This window comes from Podarcis tiliguerta (assembly GCF_965153285.1).
Source record: "Podarcis tiliguerta genome assembly, chromosome: 14".
NCBI lineage: Eukaryota > Metazoa > Chordata > Lepidosauria > Squamata > Lacertidae > Podarcis > Podarcis tiliguerta.
In genome coordinates this window covers 51,575,415-51,601,511 of record NC_139547.1, presented here as the reverse complement: position 1 = coordinate 51,601,511, position 26,097 = coordinate 51,575,415, and the positions used below count along the sequence as shown (strand labels likewise).

At 48.8% G+C, this 26,097-nt stretch overlaps 1 protein-coding gene across 7 annotated transcripts in view; it reads right to left on the bottom strand.

Annotated features, from left to right (window-relative positions):
- The window catches only part of SDK1 (sidekick cell adhesion molecule 1), a 586,517-nt gene that overhangs the window by 16,498 nt on the left and 543,922 nt on the right, over positions 1–26,097 (bottom strand). For all 7 annotated transcript variants that reach the window (XM_083413291.1, XM_083413295.1, XM_083413296.1 and 4 more), the window contains 7 exons: positions 23,029–23,144; positions 19,165–19,351; positions 17,534–17,671; positions 14,197–14,358; positions 13,117–13,242; positions 5,345–5,509; positions 2,651–2,788 (listed from right to left, as the gene is read on the bottom strand). In XM_083413291.1, the coding sequence (XP_083269417.1) occupies positions 2,651–2,788; positions 5,345–5,509; positions 13,117–13,242; positions 14,197–14,358; positions 17,534–17,671; positions 19,165–19,351; positions 23,029–23,144 (1,032 nt within the window). The remainder of the gene's footprint in view (positions 1–2,650; positions 2,789–5,344; positions 5,510–13,116; positions 13,243–14,196; positions 14,359–17,533; positions 17,672–19,164; positions 19,352–23,028; positions 23,145–26,097) is intronic.

Below are 26,097 nucleotides of genomic sequence, written 5' to 3'. Positions count from 1 at the left end.
ATCATGAGCTATAGGGACAGGATAGCATTTCCAAAAATTCAGCTCTTAAAGAAGAGTGCCAGAAGCTAGAGAAGCATGAGGAAATATATTCTGGGTTTACCAAACGGTAAACAGATCTTACACCCAACGTGCAATTTGCTCCAGCTTTAAAATGCAGAATCCAGAACAGAATTCAGTGCTTGTGTTCCACAAGGGTTAGTAGCCAGAGGGCTATATGCCCAAACCAAGGGCCTCTCTGCACAGCTGGTAACCCATCTAGATGAGCGTAGTCCACCTGCCAGGGGCTCAACAACCCATCCACCCCACTCTCATTTTGCAGACCAGGGCAGGCAGCAAAAACAGGATGTTTATTTAGCCCCTGGCTGACCACCATACATGGCGGGTGACTTGCCTTTGACATAGAGGGTCATCTGTTGCTCGGGCATCCTGCATTAAGGCAGGGGGGTTAGCTTTGCATTTAGTTACTTGTTATTGATACATTTCGGCTTCATGGAGGGAACCTGGAGGGCATTCTTGTCCCTCCCTTTATCCTCATAACTGCCCTGTGAGATAGGCTAGGCTGAGAGATGGCGACTGGCCCAGCGACCTCCATAGCCGAGCGGGGATATGAGCCTAGATCTCCCCAGCCCGATGACCCTCTGAGCACATATAGCAATCTCTGAGCACATCAGCAGCGCGGTTCTCCAATATATAGCATCTGTTGTGTGCCCTGCAACTCAAGGGCCTTGCTGCCCCAGCTGTGTAACCCCACAGGACTGAGAGAGAGAGAGAGAGACAGACAGACAGGCAGGCAGAAAGACACACACACACACACACACACACACACACACACACACAGAGCGCGCTCATTTAATGAGCATGCTCTCCTCCCACCCCACCCCTAGGCCAGCCATAAATCTCCTCTGCTACAACAGGCAGCCATTTGATCCCAGACTTCAGCTGTGATGCTGCATTAAGGCTTGGCAGAAAGGTGGAGGACGGAGCTGCCTTTTCATGTGCATCCTCCAGATGGAGAGCACAAGGAAGGAGATGAGAGATTTGTCTATGCACTGTGCATAGAAGCCTGTAATAGCATTAGCTCAGTAAAATGCCATGGCATTCATACATTTCAAATCCCAGGGGAATAAAACCTGATTTACTAACACTTGTTAGAAGTGAATTTATACTGGGGGAAGGTGGGGGATATATAAATCCTTTCTTTGAGCATTGAATCGCTGAGTCTTCAGAAAAGAAAAGATGGCTTTCCTTAGCCAGTCCCTAATACTCCCTCTTCCCATTGCCTTGCCCCAAATCTTTTATTAGCGGTGCAGCACCACAGAGCCCAGGACACAGTGACTTCCTTCACCTGCACGCTAGAAGTTCCAGGAAACCCCTGGCTCTTAAAATTAACGCATATTTCACAGGTCCGTGCAGGTTACTGAAGCATCACGCACAACTGGCAGCATCAGCAGCTGGAAAGACTTGGACATCTCAGGAGGAAAACGGGAGGGAAACTGATTTGAGAAGTTCCTGACGCAGGATTCAGGGGCTGAGCAATCTATATTTAAGCACCCCTTGCGAAAGGCCAAGAGGCCGGGTTTAAAGAGAGGAGGAGGGAGAAAAGAAGAGGTGACTTTTGCTGGCATTGCAAAGGGTGCTTTAAAAGCCCAAAGGGTAAGGAATTCACAATGGGGAACAAAAGTTACCAAGAGACATGCAATCCTGCAGCAGCCGGGCAACAGCGAGCCTCACAGCCAGGACAGGACAACCCAGACACAAACATATTTTTCCACTGAATGCCCAGAATGGTCAGGCATATGGTGATGCAAACAGATATTAGCATTTTATCACATGACAAATTCCACATGCACTCAGGTGACGGCACATTTCAGCAAGAGCAGAGATTTTTGGAAAAAGCAGCGGTGTTGTTCAAAATCACATTAAGCTTTTAGCCATTGCCAGGGCAAGACTCTCCCCTTGTTTTCTCTATGCATTTTGAAATGTAGGTGCCCCTGGTTCTTTTTGGAAAGCACCCAGGTTAGGAAGGGTCTTCTACACATACGGTAACGTGAGCTAGCAAAATGGACAGCACCATTTCAGGCAGCAGGTGGGGGGGAATTTCATCTTTTGAAGCTCTCTTGTTTTAAAAATTCACTGCAACTAGCAGATCAGCACGGCAAAGGGCTGAGTGAGAACCTTTCTCTCTCATGCGCTAGTTTTCTATCCATGGGAAACTGATTCTAAATTTGTATCCATTATCCGGGTGAGGGTGCAGTGCATTGTCTCCCTGCAGCTTTCTACGGGGAGAAATATTTTTTGTTTGTTATGTTGTTATGTTCATTATACAGTCATATCTTGGTTCTTGAATGGAATCCATTCGACTACCGAAAACGTTTGAAAACCAAGGTGTGGCTTCCGATTGGCTGCAGGAGCTTCCTGCACTCAATCGGAAACCATGTTGGATGTACAGCTTCCAAAAAGCGCCTGCAAACTGAAACACTCACTTTTGGTTTGCAGCGTTTGGGAGCCAAAATGTACGAGTACCAAGGCGTTTGAGAACCAAGGTACGGCTGTATTGTAGTCTCTGTTTCTACTACATCGTATTCTTTTGGGGCCTGTAAGTCACAGGCAGAAGGGCAGGATGCCCTGAATCACTGAGAGGCCATCTCACCTGTGTTGCAGTTCCGGTATTTCTTGGTCTGGCCATGCAGGATCAGGGCAAACACCACCATCAGGATGAGAATGAGGCTGCAGAGAGCCATCACGAGCAGGAACCACCATTCCTCATAGAAAGGAGATTCTGTATGAGCTGCAAGCAAGGAGATTGGCAGGGTGGGGAGGCGAGGGGAAGACAAACAACCTGTTTAGGAATCAACCTTGGAACAAAATAATCTTAATCATTTGCCCAGCTTAACTCATCCCATCCAGAACTTCTATTCCTTTCATTATTGATTTTGTGATCAGATTTCTCCAAAGATGACAATGGCTCAGGTCAGGCATATCAAAGGTGAATAGCAAAAGTTTCCAATTTTGGAGAAGCCAGAGTTTCCCTTGAAAATGGACCAGGATCTGAACCATTATATTTATTATTGCTTGTTCCCGCTCCCTGTGCTCCAGTTTCTGTTGCAGAGGCAGTTTGCACATCTCTTAGGTTCTGCTTTGGGCAACAACAAGCATGAATAACGGGCAGCGCGCGGACAGCCACATTTCCCATTTCTCCTGCCACTCAGAAAGATTATCTGCTGCGAATCTGACAAGGACCAGAGCAGCATCCAAGCAGCACTGGCTGAGCTCCGCTGTGGCAAGGCAAACCACAGGCAAGTCTGAGAACGGGTTTAATTAATCACACTCGGCTTGAGTGGCAGGAGCCTGTAGTGCTCTGCATCCTTTATTCCTGGAGCTCCCAACAGAAAATGATATTCTCTCCCCTGTGGCCGATCTGAAGCAGGCAGTAGGGCATCACAAGGAAGTGGATGGTTAAATAGTTCCACTCAAGCGGAGATCACATAAACATGCTGTTTACTTGCAAGGAGTTGCACCTATCCCTGGGAGGCAACAGGGCCATCCCAGAGAAAGGAGTTGCAGCCCAGGCTACGGGAAATCTTGCATCTCCCTATATGAACCTGAGCAGGTGCTGAGATTCTCAGGTGAGCACCTTCTCTCGGTCCCATCAGATGCACCATTGATGGTGACACAAGAGAGGGAGAGCCTCTTCTGTGGCTACTTCGTGATGGTGGGATTGGCACCTTCTCTGTCATCTTATGCCAGCAGGCCTTTGGAAACTAAGAGGAAGGTGAAGCTGGCCACTGGGCTGCTCTCAGGGCAAACTGGATTTCAATGCTGGTACTAAATTGTGCTTTGTTGCATTTTAACTACAGTTTTAAACCAATCTATTGTACTACTTTGTATCTTAAAATGATGTTTTAAAATGTTGGAAGCTGCCTTGAACCCCAACTTTGGGAGAAATGTGGGTTATAAATGCATTAAATAGTAAATAAATAAGGCATTCCTTTGAATGGGCTGGAGCCTCTGTCCCTGCGCCACCCTTGCCCTTGTGGGGTTCTGAAATAGGAGCTGCTCTCCTTCTGGGGGAGGGGGAGAGGGGGTTCAGCTATGCAGGGCCAGAGCAGGGGCAGTGAAGGTAACTGCGATGATGGGGGCATTTGGCCCCCACTTTCGATTCTATTTCTGCTCAACTGTGTTTGGGCATCTCACACCAGGAGCAGAGAAAAATGATGGCAAGAGAAATTTCTTTTCTTTTTTAAGGGAAAAAGAAAAAGAGAGAGTAGTGCGAGGCTTGCAGAACTATCCGAATCCCCCCTCAGGAACCAAACTTTTGAACCATGAAAAGATTTATTATTATTTTAAAAATAAAAAGGTTTTTTTTCTTCTCCTCAGCTTTTGCTGAAGCAGCAGAAGTGATCTGAAAAATGCCTCCCTGAAGCCAGACAGAGACTTTCAGTAAGCACAGGGAGAGCTCTGAATGCTGGGTCTAGCAAGGCTTCTAAAGCTGCAGGAGGCCACCGGATGATGGTGGATATAGGAAGTTGTGTTTCCCCCCAGCAAAACGCAGAGGTACAGTGGTACCTCAGGTTACATACACTTCAGGTTACAGACTCCGCTAACCCAGAAATATTACCTCAGGTTAAGAACTTTGCTTCAGGATGAGAAGAGAAATCGTGCTCCGGCGGTGCGGACCTCCGGAACGAATTAAGTACTTAACCCGAGGTACCACTGTATCTCGGGTTAAGTACTTAATTCGTTCCGGAGGTCCGTTCTTAACCTGAAACTGTTCTTAACATGAAGCTCCACTTTAGCTAATGGGGCCTCCTGCTGCTGCCGCGCTGCCGGAGCACGATTTCTGTTCTCATCCTGAAGCACTGTATCTGGATTCTTTTCATTTGGGTGGGCCACCTCCAGCTTGGAGGCCAAATTTGGTCTCCTCACTGTGTCCTCCTGTTCAGATGCAACCCGTCTATTTCCCCCGTTAATCTTCTTTCCAGAAGTTGCATCATGGACAGTCAGATCTTATCACACCACATTGTGGGCCCAGCATTACAGTGGTACCTTGGTTCTCAAACTTAATCTGTTCCGGAAGTCTGTTCCAAAACCAAAGTGCTCCAAAACCAAGGCATGCTTTCCCATAGAAAGTAATGCAAAATGGATTAATCCATTGCAGACTTTTAAAAACAACCCCTAAAACAGCAATTTAACATGAATTTTACTATCTAATGAGACCATTGATTCTGTGGTTCTGTGATTCCATGGCCAAATCCTACAATGGGAGGAGTTGCTAGATGCTGACCATCCACAATAACCAGACTTTGCCCAAGTCCCTGGTGAGGCACTGGCACAGTTTACCCACCTGATACTGCAGTGGAAGGAGCGCTGGGTTCCCCATATCCAAACTCGTTCACAGCCACCACCCGGAATTCATAGCTCACTCCCTGCTTCAGCTTGTCCAGGCCGACCGTGTAAGACGTGGCGCCGCGGGGAATGTCCTTTACAAACAGGTCCCACAACCCTTCGTCTAGAAAAGAAGCAAGGAAAGGGGTTTGGGGGAGCATTCCTGGACCTTTCACAGAAACATGGCGTGAGTGCTGACCACCGATGAGCTCCACTCCCAGAGTTCATGAGGATAACCTATCTGCAAGGGTAGGAAATCCCATTGTGTGTAGTCGCACAAGTGGCCTTCCAACTCCACGCTGAAATATGCCAGCGTCAGGTGTTCCTAACTGATGAGGGAACACAGCACATGATGTGGAGCCCATCCTTTGCACTTGCCAAGACTCCAGGTTCATTCCTTGGCACCTCCAGCTAGAAGGGTCAGGTTGGAGGAGATGGGGGGAAGCTAGTAGCCATCAATAGCCCTCTCCTCCATGAGTTTGCCTAATCCAAGTGGGTGGTCATCACTGCCTCCTGTGGGGTCCATGGTTCAACTATGCGCTTTATGAACAAGTCCTTTTAAATCTGTCCCAAAACTTCCAACATTCAGCTTCATGGGACGAAAGCATAACTGGTTTATGGAATTCTTGCTTCAAGATAACCTAAGAACAGGAGAAGAACCTGTTGGATCAGCTCAATGGCTCATCTAGTCCAGCATCCTGTTCTCACAGTGGCCAACCATGCACCTGTGGGAAACCCACAAGCAGGATCCAAGCACAGGAGCATTCCCCGCATGGCTTCCAGTCATTGATATTCCAGAAGCAATACTGCCTATGGAGGCAAAGCATAGCCAAAGCCCCTCCTACTATAATAATAATAATAATAATAATTTATTTGTACCCCGCCCATCTGGCTGGGTTTCCCCAGCCACTCTGGGCGGCTTCCATAGAAACAAAAAATACAGTAAAATATCACAGATTAAAATATCACAGTGGCGTTCCACAGGGCGGGCGCCACTACCGAGAAGGCCCTCTGCCTGGTTCCCTGTAGCTTTGCTTCTAGCTTTTGATGGCCCGCTCCTCCTCCATGAATCTGTCCAATCCTCTTTTCAAGCCATCCAATTTGATGGCCAACACTGCCTCCTGTGGCACAGAGTTCCATAATTTAACTATGTGCTGCATGAAGAAGGACCTTCTTTCTGCTGTCTTGAATCTTCACCGGATGCCCACGAGTTTTAGTGTTATGAGGGAGAAGAACTTTTCTCTACCGCTTTCTCCATGTCCTGCGTAATTTTATAAGCTTCTATCCCACCACTCCTTGCTTGCCTTTTCTCTAAACTAAAAAGTTTCAAAGGCTGCAACCTTACTTCATAGAGGAGTTGCTTCATCCCCTTGATCAATGGAGCTGCTCTTTCCTGATCCTGCTTGAATTACTATTCAATGCCCACAAAACTGGTTTCTAAGAGCCTAAACGGTATGATTTTTGTCCATAAAGGAACTGTATGCAAGGCAGGGGAAAATAAGACCTTTCCTTTAAAACAAAAACAAAAAACAACAACAACAATCCTACAATGTAATAAGGAAAGCCTAGACTTTTATTTAAAGTCAGAGGGCAGATACACAGCAACCGAGAAGGTAGCTTGCAGTACATAAAAACAAATAAAAGCTTCATTTCATTCTGCACAACATCCGTGTAATAGAACAGGCTGTCTGTGTTAGTAAATACTGAGAATTTCAATTTGAGGGCTGTCTGGGTGGTGGCTTCCCTCTATAAAGGCAGGATCCCATTGGTGAATCCCATTAAGGAAGTGACTGGGAATATCTGCTTTTGCTAAATTAGGGCTTTCTGCCATGGTTACCTGGGTATTAACAACAGCCACTTGGTCCATAATGGAGGTGGGGGTGGAGAATTCAATTGCCTGGAGAAGATCTACCAGTTCTGCTTGCAAGCTGGTTATTTTCTTGACCTGGAGCTGCTATTCTTGCAGGTTTCTCTCAAAACCACTTAAATGAGTCATGTGCACAGGCATTTAGAGTGTCATCCTGCTGAGGTTTCCCTACTTGGAAGAGTCTGGTTCTGTCCTAGGCAGCCAATATACCCACAGGAAGCCTCACACTGAGTCAGGCCATTGGTCCATCTGGCTGAGCATTGTCTTCACTGACCGGCAGCATCCCCACTATGGTTTGAGACAGGAAGTCTCTTCAAGCCCTACCTGGTGTTACTGGGAATTGAAGTGGAGACCTCCTGAAAGCGAGGCAGATGCTCTACCACTGAGCTATGGCCCTTCCCCAATCATATGCTGCTTCCTTCTAGCTCAGTAGCCTGGGCCTCAGAGAATGGTGCTTCCCACCACCAGAGATCCCTTCAGCTGGAGATACCAAGGATGTGCTTTGGGCTGTTGTCTCCTTTTTATGCAGAATAGCAGCTCTTCCACCTTTGAATCACCAGCCTGCCTTATACTGCAGGTCCATCTCTAGCCCACTGTGTTGTCTAATCTGAATGGGAGCTGCTTCCCAAGGTCTTAGGGAGGGGTCTCTCCTGGCCCTGCTACTCAGCCTTCTTCAACCTTAGGCCCTCCAGATGTTGTTGGGCTCTGACTGCCAAACTGGTGCCAAGCATATTGCTCTGCTTTCCTTTGGACCACATCAGAGAGGCTGAGGGGGGGGGGGGGGTCGTCTTGTTGTCTGGCAACCCAGGACCTCCATCCACACTGCCCAGGCTTGCACCGCGGGGAGGCCACTTCAGTTCTGCTAATGCGGCAGTTTGACTTCACCCCTGGAGGCACACTCCATTGCCTCTCGAGACAGATGGATGCCCAAAACACCAGCTTTTCTTTTGAGGCTAAAGGGGAACACTCTAATCACAATGCGCTAAGGCTTTCTGTAACCAAAAGCCATTGCAAAGAGCTTCCTGCCTTCAAAATGTTTGCTTGAAAGTGTCAGAAAACAACGCATGGGGGGGGGGGAGGCCATTTGGTTAATAGGACCTGGAGGTTGGGCTGCATTTTTCATTCCAGAGAGATCACTTGTGGGCTGCAAGCAATGCACCCCCTTCCCCAAAACTTGATAAGGGAACCCTAGAATGCAAAAACCTGATAAAGGGCTGCTTATGATTAACGCAGGGAGAAAATACGCTTTCTATGCCTCTCACACAGAGTCCGCGGCACAGCTGCTCCACCCCAGTTCTTGGGTAATGTACTGTGAGATGCAATGCAGCTGGCTGTGGGGTTATGAGAGGACAGCTTGCCATGGGCTTTTTGAAACACCTGTCCTTTCCCTAACTTTGCTTAGGCTGTACACATATTTTTGCAAAAGAAGGGGGAAATGCAAAGACCCTAAAAGGGAAATTTCTTCCTGGTGGGGGCAGGGTAGAGGGAAAGAATCTTGTTATTATGAATTGCTCGCTGCTTCCTAAGCCCATCCAAGTTGCCTACAAAGGGGTGGGGGGTCAGAAGGAAGACACATCTTTCACCAAAACACTTTGAACCTCCTACCAGACCCTGGAGCAGGTGCAGGCATTGCCAGAGAAGGCAATAATGACTCCCACCTGGCCTCACTACAGAAAGGACAAAGCAGAGCTGGAAAAAAATTCAGAAAAGAGCAGCCAAGGGGCCAAGGGGTTGAGGGGGTGAAGCAACTCCCCTGTGAGGAAAGCTTGCAGCATTTGGGACTTTTTCATTTATAGAAAAGTGAGCAAGAAGCGACACAAACGTTGGTGCCATAGTGGTGAGCATAGGTGCCTTCCAAGCAGTTGACCCGGGTTCGATTCCCAGCCAACGTGTCTTGTATGGAATAGCTCCATCGGCAGAGCACCAGACTCTTAATCTCAGGGTCCTAGGTTTGAGCCCCATGCTGGACAAAAGATTCTTGCATTGCATGGGGTCAGACTAGATGATCCTCGTGGTCCCTTCCAACTCTACCGTTTCCATGATAGAAGTTCATAAAATGATGCCCGGCATGGAAGGGTGGATGGAGAAGCGTTTTCCTCCCTGTCTCCTAACAGTAGAACTTGTGGGCATTCAGGGATGCTGGAGTTTGGAAGATCCAGGAGGAATAAAAGAAGTGACTTTTTCACGCAACGACGGAACTCATTCCCCCCAGGATGGCCACCAGCTTGGATGCCTTTAAAAGAGGATTAGACAAATTCCTGGTGGTGGAAGAAGGCTACCCCTGGCTGGATGGATGCGCTCTGCTTCCATGGCAGCGATGCTTCTGAATACCAGTTGCTGGAAACCAAAGGAAGGAAGAGTGGGTTTGTGGGTTTTGCATCTGCTTGGCATCTGCTTGGCCAGGGCGAAAAGAGGCTGCTGGATTAGTTGGGCCACCGGCCTGATCCCAAAGGCTCTTTTGGAGTTCTCACGCTCTTCTTCCGGTGCCTCAGAAGCACTCCTGCACTGTGTGCTTTTTTAATCCTTCGGAGGGGGTGAGCGGCAGGTGCCGCGCAAGCTGCAGGTGTTAGAACAGACGCGGCCCCGACACAAGAGCGCGATTTCACGGACAATTAGTCAGGTGCTCTGGGCTGAAGCAAACTGCCAGTCAACCCACAGAGGCTCCTAGACCTGATGGCAGGCAGGCCACTAACAGATGCCTGCCAGGCTGGAGCAGGAGATGGGGGCGGCTGGAGAGCCCTCTCTTGCACACGCACCACCAGGGATTTCCCTGCCCTGCTTTTTGGGGTCGGAGAGACTGTGCTGTAAATGTCGCTCCCCCTGCTGCCTCAGAAGGGCCCGACAAGAACCGGGTTTAATTTGTTTTTAAGGAGGAAAGGCTGAGTTTATGGCACAGACCAGATGGCAAGCGAAGACTGGCAAACTGTTGATGTGCTGCCAGAGGGTGGGGCAAGGCAGGGATGGGGGGGTGGCCGTTGTGGCACAGGGATGAGGCAGAGACTTTGCATTTGACTGGCTCTTGCTGGTTTGCATCCAAGTTCGAGATGGAATAAATGGAAGCAATGAAATAGGGGGATTGTGCCAATAGGCACTCTTGGTTGCTACTTCACTGGAGCCTCACCAAAGCCAGGGCATTTTTTTTAAAGCTGTAGCAGGTCATGGTCATCAACCCATTGGGTGGAATGGAAGGCTGCTGGCTGGGTTCCTTAGCCACCTCCACAATGGAACGATACCTCTTGGTCCTGTTGTCACAACTAACAATTCCCTGCACTCCAAGGGTCTGAGTCCCTTTCAACTCTACAATTCTATGATCCTCTGAGATTCCCTTACTTCTGGGTTGGCAATCAGAGACTGGCACCTTTCACTGCTGGATATTGGCAGTAAAGAATTGCTTGCAGTTATGATCCTGCGCCTTCTAGCTGTTTGAGCAGGTCCAGCAATCTGGGGCAGGAGCAGCTGGTACTTCTCAGGGGGCTGCATCTGGCCCTGCCCTTCTGTAGTGCCCCTTCTGTCCCAGCTGTAAGGTTTTCTTACTGGTGATCTGGCTGGTGATCAGTAGCAGGGAAAATTTCTGGTGGAGGCATCAGACCTCAGTTTGAGGTGGGTTTTTTTTTAAAAAAAACACACCTTCATCTGTTTGTTTTCTGTCTTTTAAAATATGCTTGCCCAGCCAGATTCTCTGGAGTTGGGTGAGCTCAAACAAACAAACAAACAAATAGGCATAGCTTGAGGGCTTTCTTTTAAAAAAATAGTATGGCAAAGGACCCCTTTGATAGTGAGAAAAACACTGAACGCTTGTCAGGTAGAAGCAACTGGAGGTAACACCCAGCATGGTTTCGCAGTGCATTTTCAGTTCCCTGGCTGAGAGCTGCAGCAGCAGTTGGGAGGAGGGAAAAAAGAGAGAATGCAGCATTTAACATTTAGGGTAATGAGGCCTATAATAGATGACAGCTGAGATGTGGAACCCTAAGGTAATGGTAAGTTGTTTAAATATTGACAAAGTGCTCACGCTTTTCATTTGCCTATTAAGACGCCTTGATTGTGGTTGCACAAACACAGAGGCCCTTCCCCCCTCTGGGGCTTTATACACAAAGAGAGCTGGTCTGGGTCAGCTGTTTGCCTCCCGCTCAGGGCGACACATCGCCGTCCAGGAGCAAAGATGCAGCAAAGGTGCAGCATAATCTCCAGCGTTAGTTGTAGAGCAGTGACTCAGGGAGGAGAACCGTTGCCTCTTCTCTCCGGCTGAGCTCTGAACTCGGAGAGAGGAAAACTCTACGCAAAAGCACAGGAGGGGCAAAACTGAGCGAGATGCAGAACGTTTTAATGAAGCCGAAGCGTGTGTGAAATAAGCCAGAGATCCAATTATTATCCTCCCCTTGCCTGGATCGCATTTCACACTCTCTGCAGATTCTGCCTGAAAGGAAGAATAGGAATCCCAGCGCACAAACAGCCTCGTTCGTTTATTATGGCGGCATGAATGGGATTAAAATAATCTGTGGGAGAATTAAGAGACTCAGTTGTTAGGCCCAGCGAGGGGCTCTCTCTTTCTAGGCCCTCCTCGCCCAATCTGTGTGCAGATGCAGTGGAGTGGGTCCAGGCTGCACAAAGCTGTGCTAATGTAACTGAGAGCCTCACTGGAAGGACTCTCTCAACTGTCTCCAAGTGAGACGATGCACGACATACCAGCAGGTCTGGCACAGAGAATGGATACAGTGTTGAACAATGGATATGACCCAGGGGGGGCAGAGGAAGCTGCCAAGACTTTGCAGATGATGGAAGGCCCAGCCCAGGACGTTTTGTCACTTTGGGCTAAACAGAAAATGCCTCTGTTTCTGCCCACCACCATAGCTGTGCGTGGAGAAGGTGGAGGGCAGCAAGGAGGGCAGGTAGGTGCAGAAGAGGCAGCAGAGGAGGCCACATCTGCTGCCTGAGGCAACTGCCTCACCTCGCCTCATGGGTGGCCTGGGCTCTGGTCCAGCAGAACCTTCTCCTTTGCAAACCTTGTTGAAATGATTGAAAACTGAGCAAGGAGAACACAAGAAGAGCTATGGCGGATCCGCCAATGGCCCATCTAGTCCAGCATCCTGTTCTCACAGTGGCCAACCAGATGCCTCAATGGGAAACCCACACGCAGGATCCGAGCACAAAAGCCCACCCCCTCCTGTGGTTTCCAGCCACTGGCATTCAGAAGCATTGCTGCCTCCAACTATGGAGACAGAGCGGAGTCACCAAGGCTGGTAGCCAATGAGAAACCTTTTATTCCTTCTTCCTGGGTTATGTCACCTACAGACCTGCAAGTCAGGGCTGGCACTTAGCCTCCCTTGCAACTCATGAGAATCTGCCCCGAGCAGGAAGGAATTGTGGCTCCAAGCCAGGAGAGGAGCTGTTCCAAATGGTCGCAGCGAAGGTGCCGTCCTCCTAGCCAGAGGCAGGCCAAAGTGAGGGCTCGTCCACACTGCCAATTGTCATGTGCCGAAAAGCACGGGTCTGAGGGGTTTCCCCTTTGCCCTCCTCCTTTTCCCAGGGAAACTCATTCTTTGGTGCTAAACTGGAGCAGACATCAATCTGGAGAAAACCTGAATTTCTGGTTGTTCCAATTGAACATTAAAGAGCGGCTTTCTCTGAGGGAAAGCAGTGGCACAAGAAGCAGGGTGGGTAAGCCCTAAGAGGTCGTGTGGGGTCAAGTGTGAAAGGAGAAATCATCCAGATGTCAATGTTTTGGAGCTTGTCAAAATGTGATAAGATATGACCCTCCCTCCCCAACTTTCCCCCCTCCCATCTTCCGTGCTCCCACCCCACCCCAGACCATGTTTTTTAGGGATCAGATGATCAGCACGCTCTCTTTCTCCATTTCTGTGGCCTACCTGACGGTCTGGTTTCGATGATGTAGCCAGTCGTGGGTCGGCTTCCTGGAACTCCCTCAGTCCAGTACAAAGTCAGTCCAGAGGCTGTTTTTGAAACCAACACGTGCTGAGGGGAACCCGGAGAGCCTATAGGGAGGGGTGAAATGGAAAGAGCAAGCATGAGGCAGGGTGAAAGGAACAGCCATTTCTACCATGTGGTCCAGTCACTTTGGAGAGATGAAAAATCATGAGGCCTTTGGCAAATAGATGCCTCTTTTGAGAAGAGAGTTACCTAGTGCAGCTACTCTGTTCTCGACTCTCCCATTAACAGGCTCTGCACCACCCAGGCTGGGTCATGCCATGAGCAGACAGGACAACCCTGTGTTCACTGTGGCAAGACAACTGCACTGTGGAGCCTGGGCCGGTGTGTCATGAAGGCCACTGCCCATCTCTGCCAAATGGCCTCCTGAGAAACTCAGACTCCCTTAGGAAAAGGGGCGAGATCATTTCCAAGCCTTTACAGCTACAAAGATTTGATTGAATGCGCAGGATAGCTGATGAGGAGCCAGGAGCCAGAAAGCTGGGGGATTTATTTGTTAATTTTCCTCCAATTTTCAGTGGCAGGGATTCAGAGCCCTGCTTAGGTCTGCCATCTTTGTTAGTAGCAGTGCCAGAATATGCAAAAATAATAAGAATAAGAATAACCCAGTATTAATGCAAAATATGCAATTTTGCCTAATTTATACAGGTTGTGGAATTCAGGGGTGTTTTTTGGGGGGAGGGAGGGATGGATCCAAAAGCCACAGTAGAGGGAGGACCCGATTGTCAGTTGGGTTTAATTTGGGGGAAATGACTCATGCGGTAGGGTCCCCCCCCAACCAGACTGTGGGCTGAGGCCTCTTATGTAGAGACACCTGGACATTGCCACTGTCTGTGAAGGAGGACATGAAATCATGCCTTGCCGCTTAACTTTCCTGTGGCTTGAAAATGCCTTTTGAACACCTTCCTTGCTGCCGGGTGCTGCGTTAATGCAATGGGCCCTGTTTGGTCTCCCCCCCCCTTGCCTCCCTCGCCTTGGCACGTTCCTCATGTCTCACTTACCCTCTGCCGGCCCAGCTGTGATGTTGGCTTGCAGCTCTGGCCCATAGGTGATGGTCTTGGCTTGTACTCGGAACAAGTAGGTCATGCCCTTGGTGAGGTCTCTGACTTTCAGCCACCGCTGCCAATTCCCATTGATACCCACGGTCACCACTTTGCTCACCCCTGGAACGGAGCCATTCAGATGGGGGGCGGGGGGGGGGGAAATAAAAAATAAGACAAGAGTGTTAAATGTGTTAACAAGAAAAGAGGAAGGCAGTGGAGCAGTGGAGCTTATCCTGTCTAGATTACCAGTGAAAATTATCTAGCCATTTGCTAAGGAAGTATTTCTTACAATTAGTGGGAATTTAAGGAGCGATAATGGCCAATTTTCAGCACAGATAAGTGTAATTAGACTTTAAGCTTGATAAGTGGGCACCAAGAAGGGGAGGGGAAAAAAAAATCTTACAGCGCAATTGGGAAATTACCAAGAGGCTGGAGACTACCTCACTAATTACATTAGGATGGAGGAAAGAGGTGAGTTTAGCGGATTGTAAGCAGTAGCTCATCCAACCCAGCTTGTCTTCACCCGGGGCCTCTGGGCCAATCATTCTTTCAAATCACTCCTGGGGAAAATAAATTCACCAGGCCAAACCTCTGTTGACCAATGCCTCATCCATGGACAGCAAAGCAACAGGAGTGAAAATCTTCTGACCTTTCAGATTGGATTAATCTATTCATGTTCAATTTAACCCCCCACCCACCCCCATGGAAGAGGAAGGTGAATGGAGCCTAGGTAAGTCCCGCCCCCCCCCAAAGGATCTTTGTTTGAATTTGCCTGTGAATAATTCAGATGCATAACCCGCTGACGTAGTTGTGTTAACATTTCCCACAGGTAGGTGCTGTGTTGGAGTCTGGCCTTTCAGTGAGGAATGGATATAAAGAGATGACTTGAAAACACAAAAATGTTAAGACCTGCCATGCTGCAGCCTTGGTACCAGCTGGGGCATCAGGATGAGCATGGAGCCTGTTCTGAAGCAGCAAGGCTGGATGCCTCTTTGCTTCGGAGCCAAGTTCAAGGTGATCACCTTGGTGTTTGGTGCCCTAAATGACTTGGGCCCCAAATACCTGCAGGAGCACCTCCTCCCCTATGCGCTGTTATGATCTGCAGCAGGAGAGTTCTTCTTGGGGTGCCATTGAAGGTGTGGGGGGTGATGACTTGGATACAGCCTTCTCTGCAATGACTTCCAAAGCTATGGAACTTCCACCTTGTAGGGAAGAGTCAGGTGTCCATCTCTTTATAGCTTTAGATGGCCACCTCTTTCCCTTGGTCTTCAGTGGCTAAACTATTATTGTGAGTGTCCTTTGTGATTACTACCCCAGATTTCATCACTTTAATTCTGTGATTTTCTGGGTTAAGGTGGCTGCAAAAGGATTTTTTAAAAATCTAATAACATGGAAATGAGAACTAGACATGTGCTATTTTCCAATAGTTTTCCAAAAGTGGCTGTTACGTCGTGCAGAAGCCCAAAGGAGAAATTAACAGGGAAACATCGGAGAAATGGAATAAACTGCTGTGTGAATGTAGTCTATGTGTGTCCTGCCCACTCTAGTGGGTGGGGAATGGTGGGATGAAGTCACACTGTGTGCTGCCGTCCTCTCTCCTCAGTGAGTAGTTCCCCATTCTCCCTCAGTTCCAGCACCCAGCAAAACATCACCACTCATGTCAAAAAACCAAATCAAACTGCCCCCACAATGTGCTTCAGCATGTCCACAGTTGGGCAACTTGCAGTATCCATGGATTGCGAAAATCTGAAATAAATAGGTGGAAAGAGCAGGTTGCCACTTGGATGAGGACAATGCCATGTGGGTGACACGAAAAAATGTGCTCAAGGAGGAAGCACTCAATCCATTCTAAACTGCTGTGTGCACACAGCCTTGAAACATCTTTTCTCCTTCTGGAATGTCTCTAGTGTTTTAGATTTTAAGCCTGAGAGGTTAAGGTCTATAGGCTACGTTTATTTTCTGCAGATGCAATACAGGCGGCAAAGAAGGTCCTCTTCACCGTCACTATCGCCACTTGGTAGGCTCGACGTTGAGCTGTAACCTGTGTTCAGTCCAATTCAGAATGAGTTTTCCTCCACAGGCACTCTAGCCGTCTCAGCAATTGTTTCATCGCCATCAGCTCCAGGGAAAACCATGGGGCCATCTGGGCTCCATGCAATCAGAGAGGGCAGTCAATAGCCCCAGTTAACTCTGCATTCCAGCAGGCCACCAGGAAATCAGCTGGAAGGCCATCAACATGGGATAAAACATCTCCTACCACTCTTTGGAAACCATTTGGATCCATTAAGTGGTGGGGGCGGACCATCTGAATCGGTCCCACCTCCCTGCAGTGGGGAAGGGCTGTTGAGAAGGCCAGTTGCCTGGAGTTTTAAAGGTGATTTTAAGAGTGGCATAATAGTTGTTTCTTTAAAAAAAATATTTTCAATCTCTTGAAAAATGCTTTTTTTCATATTACATTTGCCTTCTTGACTGCTGTGTTATATTCAAAGTTTCCCGAAAAGTGTCAAACTCCTTGGACAACACAAGAGTTCATTTAAAATCTGACAGAAGCTGGTTGGATCAAACTTTTCAGAGCGCATTACATCTGCCGTGCTATCATCCATCTCTTTAGTTTATTACTAAGTTATATTAAAGATATTTATCTCAGCTTTTATTGGCTAAATCTAAAGAAAGAAAGAAAAGAAACAAGTCTAGTTCAAATTTCTTTCTAATTAATATTTTAATTCAGAGACATGGTATTGTTCAAATGCCCAACAGAGGAAAATCACACTGGACATCACCCAGTGTCTCCGGAGGGGGTGTTATTTAACTGATCAGAGAAATTAGAGATGAATAAAACCTTGTCCTCCCCCCCCCCAATAATGCACATTTCAAGCTGTTTTAGAGCAAGCTGTGAAAAACAGCGGCAGGGTTCTTTGCTGTCATCTATGACTCAGGTTAAAAGCAACATCCCATAAACATTCAAGAATCAATAAACAGGGACTGCAAGTGAAAGTCACCTGAGCAGAAAAAATCTCAACAGAAAAGAACTCAGGGTGGGCCCCCACTTCTTTGGGGGGTCTCTGGAAATGGGTGGGGTGGGGAATACAGAGAGAGATACAATAAAAAATTAAAGCTGGATCAACTCTTTTGAATGCATGTTTCTCCACCCATGAGATCATGGCAAACCACAGTTAATGGAGATGTACAAAGGGGTGGGTGGACATATACTGTATATTGGGAGACCAGACACACAACTGCAATGTGTATCTCTCTTCCTCATTTGGGCACACTGATCTCTCCTGGACACTCTTACCTTGCACTGGGGCCAGAGGCTCATAGATCACCCGGTAACCCTGCAGAAGGCCATTGGCTGCAGCTGGTTCCCCCCAAGACACGTTGACGGTGGAGCAAGTGATTTCTGAGAAAGCCAGGAAGCTGGGGACGCTTGGAGCTGAAAGAGGGATGAACATCAGCAGAAACACTTAGCGGCAGGAAGATCGCAGCTCCCCTTCCAGCCCATGACATTGCTCATAATCTATGGCTGTGCACACATTACTGGTCGTTCTTTTTCTCAGTTTGGATCAAAGATGGTTTGGGGGGTAGATAAAAGATGGACATGAACTAAACCAGCATACACGGCCGTGTCTGTGGCATGTCAGATGGGAACGTGGCCTACGGCAGAATCCTCTTTGTAGTCTGGTCTGCTTCAGTGCCTTTTGCAGCAGTAATTTTAGTTAGAAGATCCCAAAGCAACACCTCTTTTTTTTTTTTTTAAAAAAAAAATCCATTAATCTCACTTGCCAAGTGAAACTGCCTTGTGACTGTTCAGTGCTTGACATCTTAAAGTCTAAAAACCTTGCACCCTTTCTGTATTTGGAGGCCTCAGAACAGTGGGGGGGGGGGGAACCAACAGCTCTCCCGAAGTCCTTGGACCACAGCTCCCATCTGCCCTAGACCAACAAAGCCAATAGACAGGAATGATGGGAGTTGTAGTTCATGACATCTGGAGAGCCACAGGTTTCCTCTCTGCTGTCTTAGAAGGAAAATAAATAAATAAGGAGCCTTATGCAGGCAGAAGCTGAGGCTCCAGTACTTTGGCCACCTAATGGAAAGAGAAGAGTCCTTGGAAAAGACCCTGATGTTGGGAAAGATGGAGGGCACAAGGAGAAGGGGATGACAGAGGATGAGATGGTTGGACAGTGTTCTCAAAGCTACCAGCATGAGTTTGACCAAACTGTGGGAGGTAGTGGAAGACAGGAGGGCCTGGCGTGCTCTGATCCAGGGGGTCACGAAGAGTCGGACACGACTAAACAACAACAATGCAGGCAGAGCTGTAGCAGTATAAACGTTTGTTGTTGTGGGCTGTGGGTGGGTTTGATCAGAATTGCTCTGGCACAGTCTACTACATGTTTGACATGTGTAGCCTCAATCTGTGCAAAAATTATGAAGGCCACTCATCCTAAGAGTGGATGTCAGATCAATGTGATCTCAACCCCCCACTGCACGTAGAATGGGTGCCTGGAATGACAGGTGTATAGCTCTAAGACAGCCTTTGCCAAACTTGTGGCTTCCAGATGTTTTGGCCGAGAATTCCCATCGGTCCCAGCCACTGGTGGCCAGCGGCTTGGCAAAGGAAGCTTGAGGAGGCCTCTGATGTCTCATTGCCCATGTGCGCAGGGAAGTAGTTGGGTAAATGCCCCCCAAAATGCTGTGTAATATTGGAGAACATTCGGCTTTGAGGACAGGGCAGGAGTCAGACATTCTGGAAAAGGTCCTGGGTTATTGAGGCAGGCTTCATCCTTATCTCTGGTTGTTATGACATTCCAAGGATGTGCGGCTTTGGCAGCCTTCTATTTAAACACAGAGGGGAACACACAGAGTTGGAGGTCATGCAATAGAGGTTCCGGCTTCGCCATGCTTCGTACATGGCAGTGGCATCCTTACCCGCCTGGTGGGTCCTGCCTTGCCCAGGGCTGCTCTTTGGCCCATCGCCTGCTGCGTTGAAAGCAGAGATACAGATCAAGTACTTAGAGTAACTGGTGAGGTTCTTCAGCCGGATGCTTGTCTCTGGGTGGAAAAGGACCTTCACTTTTTCCGTGTCATTCTGACTCTCCTCCTGCCAGTAGTAAACCTAATTGGAAGAGAAAGGGTTACTTAATGTGGATTTTTACCCTGCCTCTCTAAAGTTGCCATCTGTTCCTCTGCTGCCTCTAACTCACCCCCCACGACATGTTATAAATTAATGATTTTTTTTGAACCTCTTTCTCTCTCTTTTTTCTGTGTCCATTGGACTTCCGGTAAGGAGCAAATAAAATTTGACATAGTTTGAAGGAAATGGAAAGGTGGAAGGCAGGAGAGAAGTGTCTTCCTTCCTCTCTCATCCCATAATGATTGGGGTCATCTATTGAAACTGAGCAGCAAGAGATTCAGGCCAGACAAAAGGTGCAACTGATTTATGGAATTCTTGCTGCAAGTTAACATAAGAACACCAGAAGAGCCCTGCTGGATCCGTCCAACGACCCACCTAGTCCAGCCTCCTGTTCTCACAGTGGCCAACCACATGCGCTCTCCCACCTGTGGTTTCCAGCAACTGGTATTCAGAAGCTTTGCTGCCTCCAACCATGAAGTCACCATTGCTAGTCACCATTCATAGTCCTCTCCTCTGGGAATTTGTCCAATGCTCCTTTAAAGCCATCCAAGCTGGTGGCTATCATCACTTATTGTGCGAGTGAGTTGCACAGCAAAACTATGCACTGTGTGAATTGCCATCCTGAATCTTCCAACATTCAACTTCCAAGGTGTAGCTTTAAGATAAGATTAGGCAAATTCGTGGAGGAGAAGAGGTCCAGCCATGGCTATTACTAGCCAAAAGGAGAACAGCCTTTACCAAAGGTGTCATGGGATTTGATGACACTCAAACTCAGGACGCAAGAGAGAAATGACTAAGAGGAAGGCACGCTTGGCAAATCCACACCGTGATCAACTCCTGTCCGGAAACCAATGTCCCCAACTGTGGAAGGACGTGTGGATCCAGAATTGGCCTCCACAGGCACTTACGGACTCATTGTTAAAACCGTGTTTATGGAAGACAATCTTACTCGGCTACGAGGGATCTCCAAAGAAGAAGAATTACTAGCCACAAGGGTTCTGCATATCAGTGTGGGGAAGGGGGCAACTCAAGGTGGGGCTACTGCCCAGCCACCCTGTTGTGTGCTTCTCAGGATGCAGCTGGTTGCCATGGTGAGAGATAGGATGCTCTCTTAGATGGACCCCTAGGTCTGCTCTCATGACCACGCCACATCTGTGGCCTTTTCAGTGCCTGGTGGAAAAACTGCAGACACTCTCTTCTCCCCCTAACGACAGCCCAGCAGGAACCCCACCTTGGCTGTGGGACAGCCACAAATGGGTGTAACAGTTAATTGATCCTCTCCTGCACAAACTGGGAGCCTGACCCGAGAGCCCAGCCAAGACTCTGCCTTGGTGCTACGAGCCAAGCGATTAGAACAGCCTGTGCACAAACAAAAGTGGAAAACACACAAATTGTTATAGCAGGTAGCTTGCTCCTGCCAAGAGGCGATGCCAGATCATTTCCATTGGCTCAGCTTTGCTCCATTTGCTGCTCTGACACACAGGTGGGGGGAGGGAATGAGCCAGGCAATGAGCGCCAGCCAAGTTGCAGGGCTTGCAAGCAGCAGGCTGCTTGTGGCCTCTCAAAGCGACAGAACTGCAGCAGAGCCATGGCCAAGTGGCTAGAGTGTCAGACTGGGACCTGGGAGAGGCCTGGGTTCGAATCCCCACTTGGCTGTGAAGATCGCTGGATGACCTTGGAGGCCCGTCGCTGCCTCTCGGTATAGTCTACCTCACAGGGGTGTTGTGAGGATAAATTGAGGGTAGAGACCTATTTATGCCAACTTAAGCTCAGGCTGGGACGCGGGTGGCGCTGTGGGTTAAAGCCTCAGTGCCTAGGGCTTGCCGATCGAAAGGTCGGCGGTTCGAATCCCCGCGGCGGGGTGCACTCCCGCTGTTTGGTCCCAGCGCCTGCCAACCTAGCAGTTCGAAAGCACTCCCGGGTGCAAGTAGATAAATAGGGACCGCTTACTAGCGGGAAGGTAAACGGCGTTTCCTTGTGCGGCTCTGGCTCGCCAGAGCAGCGATGTCACGCTGGCCACGTGACCCGGAAGTGTCTTCGGACAGCGCTGGCCCCCGGCCTCTTGAGTGAGATGGGTGCACAACCCTAGAGTCTGTCAAGACTGGCCCGTACGGGCAGGGGTACCTTTACCTTTACCTTTAAGCTCAGTGTGGGGGGGAAAGTTGGGAAATAATTAATTAAGGGCCTAGGAGACCTGGGTTCAAGTCCCCACGCGGCTGTGAAGCTCACTGTGTGACCCTAGAAGCCAGTGATGGTCTCTCTCAGCCCAACCTACCTCACAGGGATGTTGTGGGGATTAAATAAGTAGGGTGAGAAACACGTACACCACCTTGAGCTCCCAGGAAAGAAACGTGGGATGCAAATGCAATTAATAGTATTAAATATAAATAAAGAAGAAATATGGAGTATGATCCTAGATCTAGCGCCACTAATGGATATCCAGGTGGCAGCCATGAGAGTGCCCACCTGGTGGTGTAGGAAAGGGATTGCGGTGGGTGTGGTCCGCCCCGGGTGTCATCACTGAGGGGGGTGACCAGGGGGCATGGCCTGCAGTGCACCTGAGTCACACGTCTCTCCTGGGGAGTGATGCGGTGGCTCGGGTACCTGCAGGCTCCGTGCTGCCCGAAACGGCAACGTGGGGCTGGCAGACTCTGTGGAGGTTCTGCGCAGCGTGCTCTGCCCTGGCTTGCCCCTGTTGGGATTCCTTTCCACCCTTTGCTGCAGACATGGGATTGTTGTGTGTCACATGTCTGTTTACATTCCAGCACAGATTGATGGCCTGAGCGGAACTTCCACTCTGTATAGCTTTTGATTTTAGTCTCTCTCCAAGAAGACGGCAAGGAGAGATGCCATGTTTTCTTTGTCCTGATTTATGTATAATAAATGCGTGGTTTAGTATGTGTTTACAGCCTCAAGCCTCTTCTGTTGTGCAGCTTACACTGCTGAGTAAAGTGTGCTCAACTCTGCAAACTTGAGTCACTGATCACGTCGGAGCAGAGGTTGAGGGATCTCCGCAGCGGCAAGGCTGAAGGGTGACACTCCAGCTGGGGCCGAGCCAGCTGGCCTTTCGACCCCCCCGATTCTGACAGCCCCGCCCTCCGATGCAGCTGCTCAGGCACCCGAGCAGCTAGCTATGCTGCTGTGCCCACCCCACCCCCAGCTGGGGCTGGCATACCAGCTGCTCCCTTCCTGGACAAGGAGGAACTGGCCCCAGGCTCTGCTCTGCCATTATCCAGATCAGATGAGCCACACTGCAATGGTAATCTCCAAGTCCTGTGCAAAGACTTACCACTGAAAAGGCACAAAAGGAAAAAGGGATTGGGAGGGTTGAGGGAAAATCCCATTTATCAGAGCTAATTGTTGGAGAGAGTCTAAATCCATCATCGTGGCTCGAGTTGATCAGATACCAGTTGTTGGGGATCTGCATGTTGCTTGTGCCCTTTCTTTCTGATCTTGTTTGTGATTTTAAGTCACTGCAAGCTGCCTGTTGCAGGTGCCTCTCTTCTTGCACCCGGGTCATGCCACATGTGAAGTGACCTGGCTGCAGCAGAGAGGAACAGCCAGCCCCCATCTCCATGCCCAAGTCTTATGGAAGCTGGAAATATTAATGACCATAGGAAGAAGATTCGCAGTGGTGGACACACGCACAGAGCACTTGCCTTGTAGCCTTGGATATTCCCATTCTGGCTGTCGACTGGCGGAGGGTCCCAGGCAACTTCTAGCTGGCTTGCAGAGAGTGCACTTATCTGGATGTTCTGGGGCGGCATCGCTGGTGCTGGAGGAAGAGAGAAGAGGGGAACAGAGAGGGCAGAGAAGGAGAATTAGAAGTGAACGTCAGAGCCGGCATTTTGAGCTGGGAGGGGGGATTCAGTGCTGTTAGGATATAGTTCCGTTCTACCTTTAGAACAGGCATGAGGAGATGTTGTATGTCACATGTCTGTTTACTTCCAGCACAGTCTGCTGGGAACTTCCGTTGTATATAGCTTTTGCCTATGCTGTTTGCTTGGACACGAAGGGAAGCAGACATGTTTTTCCTTTGTCCTGATGCTGAATAAATGCTTGTAAATATGCTTACATATGCCTCTGTCCGCTACTTCTGTTGCAAAGAGTTCTTATATCTGCTGGCTTGCGTGCTCAGTCTCTAAAGGTCTCTGAGGCTTGAGTCGCAGTTTTGATGCTGTTCCGAGAACCGGAGTTCGCCCGGCTGCCGGGCTGGAGCCAGCTGGGGGCCTGCCAATTGCCCCCTTCTCCCCTGACAGATCCCAACAGGTGCAGGCCGCCCCGGGTGTCACCACTGAGGGGGGGTTTCACAAAATGCTGGGCAGCACTTACCGCAGGGCCTGCAGCGCGCCTGAGCCACGTGTCTCTTCGGGAAGAGACAGTGGCTTGGGCGCACACAGGCTCCGCGCTGCCCAAACGGTCCGCCCGCTGTAGGGCAGCTGAGTGGCAGGAGGCAGGCAGACTCCGGAGGCCCCGCAGTGTACCCCGTCCCTATGGGCGCCTCACCCCTCCCTCACCCTGCCCCTATGGACGGCTTGCCCTGCCCCTGGGTGTGCCACCCCAGACGCCCGAGCAGCTTCCTCCGAACCCACTTAAGCCTATTTTGCGTTTTTGCTAGGAACTAACTTTTACAGGGGTGTCGAAGTGAGACCAGAAAGCAGCAAGCTGCCTGCAGATGGTCTTGTCATAACCTCTGCCCACGGTGCTTGAGAACTGCTGCCTCCTCCCTCCCCACCCATTTAACGGGCTGCAAATGGAAGCCATAAACTGTTTGCCACCCAAGGAAGGCGAGAGAACCCTCCTTAGTTGCTCCTCCTGAGGCCTTTTTCTTCACGGACAGTGACCTTCGCCAGCTGCGTGGACGTTATATATTTATATATTTCCGCTCCCTCCTTCTCTCTGGGGTTACGAAATAAAATAGTAATTAACACCCACTCAGCCTGACACCAACTATTTATTTTGTTCTAACTGCGCCGCTTCCGTATTATCGCTGCCCACCCTGCCGTTAATGGAAATGTTAATAACCACAGCCAGGTTGTTGTGACAGATGCTTGGGCTCATTATCAGAAATTCTTATTTACCGCTCCATTAAACGACAGAATCGCACACCCCAAAGAAAAAAGAAAAAAAAAAAAAGGAGGAGAAGAAACAATTCAATCAAAACTAACTGGAGGAATTTTATGAGCTGCATTAATAATCCAAAACATAAATAAAGTTGATGGCAGTTTGGGGTGGTTTTTTGTTTTTGTTTTTGGTTTCTTACTGCAGGTCTGCCACTGGCAACTCACTTGCAAGATAGGACAATTAAAAAGCAAGAGGCAAAATGGAGAATAGCCATTAGACTAGTGCTTAATTATAACTGATTATCATTATTATTAATAATAACAACAGGAATAATGACACAACATTTGCTAAAATCATTCTTAGTTTGACAAGCCTACCCAGAGGTTTACAAAGCAGTTGCAAGTTCTAATCTGTTTTTAGTCCATTGTTATTTTAGCTTTTTTTACAAAAAGTTTTACATTATTGGTAATTTTCCATACTGATAATCTGATTATCTTTTTTTGTAAACTGCTTTGAGGTGAGTTTTTGTTTTTGTTTTTTTAGAATCAAGCGGTATACCGTGGAACCTCAGAAGTTGAACATAATCTGTTCCAGAAGCACGTTCAACTTCCAAAACGTTCGAATTCTGAGGCGCAGCTTCTTTCTGGCTGACAGCTAGGCTTTTTGAAGATCAGAAGCCACGTCAGACATTCCGAGGAATGTTTGAAAACTGGAACCCGAATGTCTGGGTTTTCGACATTCGGGAGCCGAAACGTTCCAAAATGGAGGCGTTTGGGAACCAACGTTTGACCATATATAAGAAAACAGCACCAACTGTTAACGACTACTGCCTTTCCAAAGGTGCCTGGTGCTCAAGAGAGCGCAAATGAATGTTGCTTCATAAACAGAATCCCTCTAGCTAGAAAAGTCCCTTGTGGATCTCACTGGAAAAATAACTGCAGACAGCCGGTGAGTTCATGGCTGCCCCATGCTGGTCCTTTTCAGGCGCTGGGGGAGAAAAGGGTGGAGAAAGGTGCCTCTTGTGGGCCTATGCATTTGTGCCACTAGGAACCTGAAAAACTCTGGGGACAGGCCAAGGAGATAAATTGGCAGAAAACTGGCAAAAGCTTAATGACATGTATAAGTTCTCTGCCCCTGCTCTAGGGGGTGGGGTGTGTTTGGGGCCTGGCTATGTCTACAGAGGTTAGGCATGGACCCGCTGCACTCTATTAGTGGTTAGAGTTATGTTCTTGTTTATTTATATGCCACCTTTAAGCCCAAACAGAGCCCCCCCCCTCAGGTGGTTCACACAGAATAACATACAAATGCAAAATCCAGAGTGTCTGGCTGGGATTTAGAAGACCAGGGTTCAAATCCCATTCAGCTATGAAGCTCACTGAGTGACACTGGAAGTCAGTCATTGCCTCTATCTGCCTAATCTACCTCACAGGGGTGTTCTGAGGATTAAAGAGGACTAGGAATTGGGAATTCAATCCCACACTTGCCGTGAAGCTTCTCAGTAGTGGACCCTCTCCCTTCCTGTGGTTTCCAGAAATTGGGATTCAGAAGCATCTGTGGAGGTAGCACTTAGCCATTGTGGCAAGTAGCTACTGAGAGCCCTCCCCTCCGTGAGGGTCAAATGGTCATCTAGTCCAACCCCCTGCAATGTAGGAATCACAGCAAAA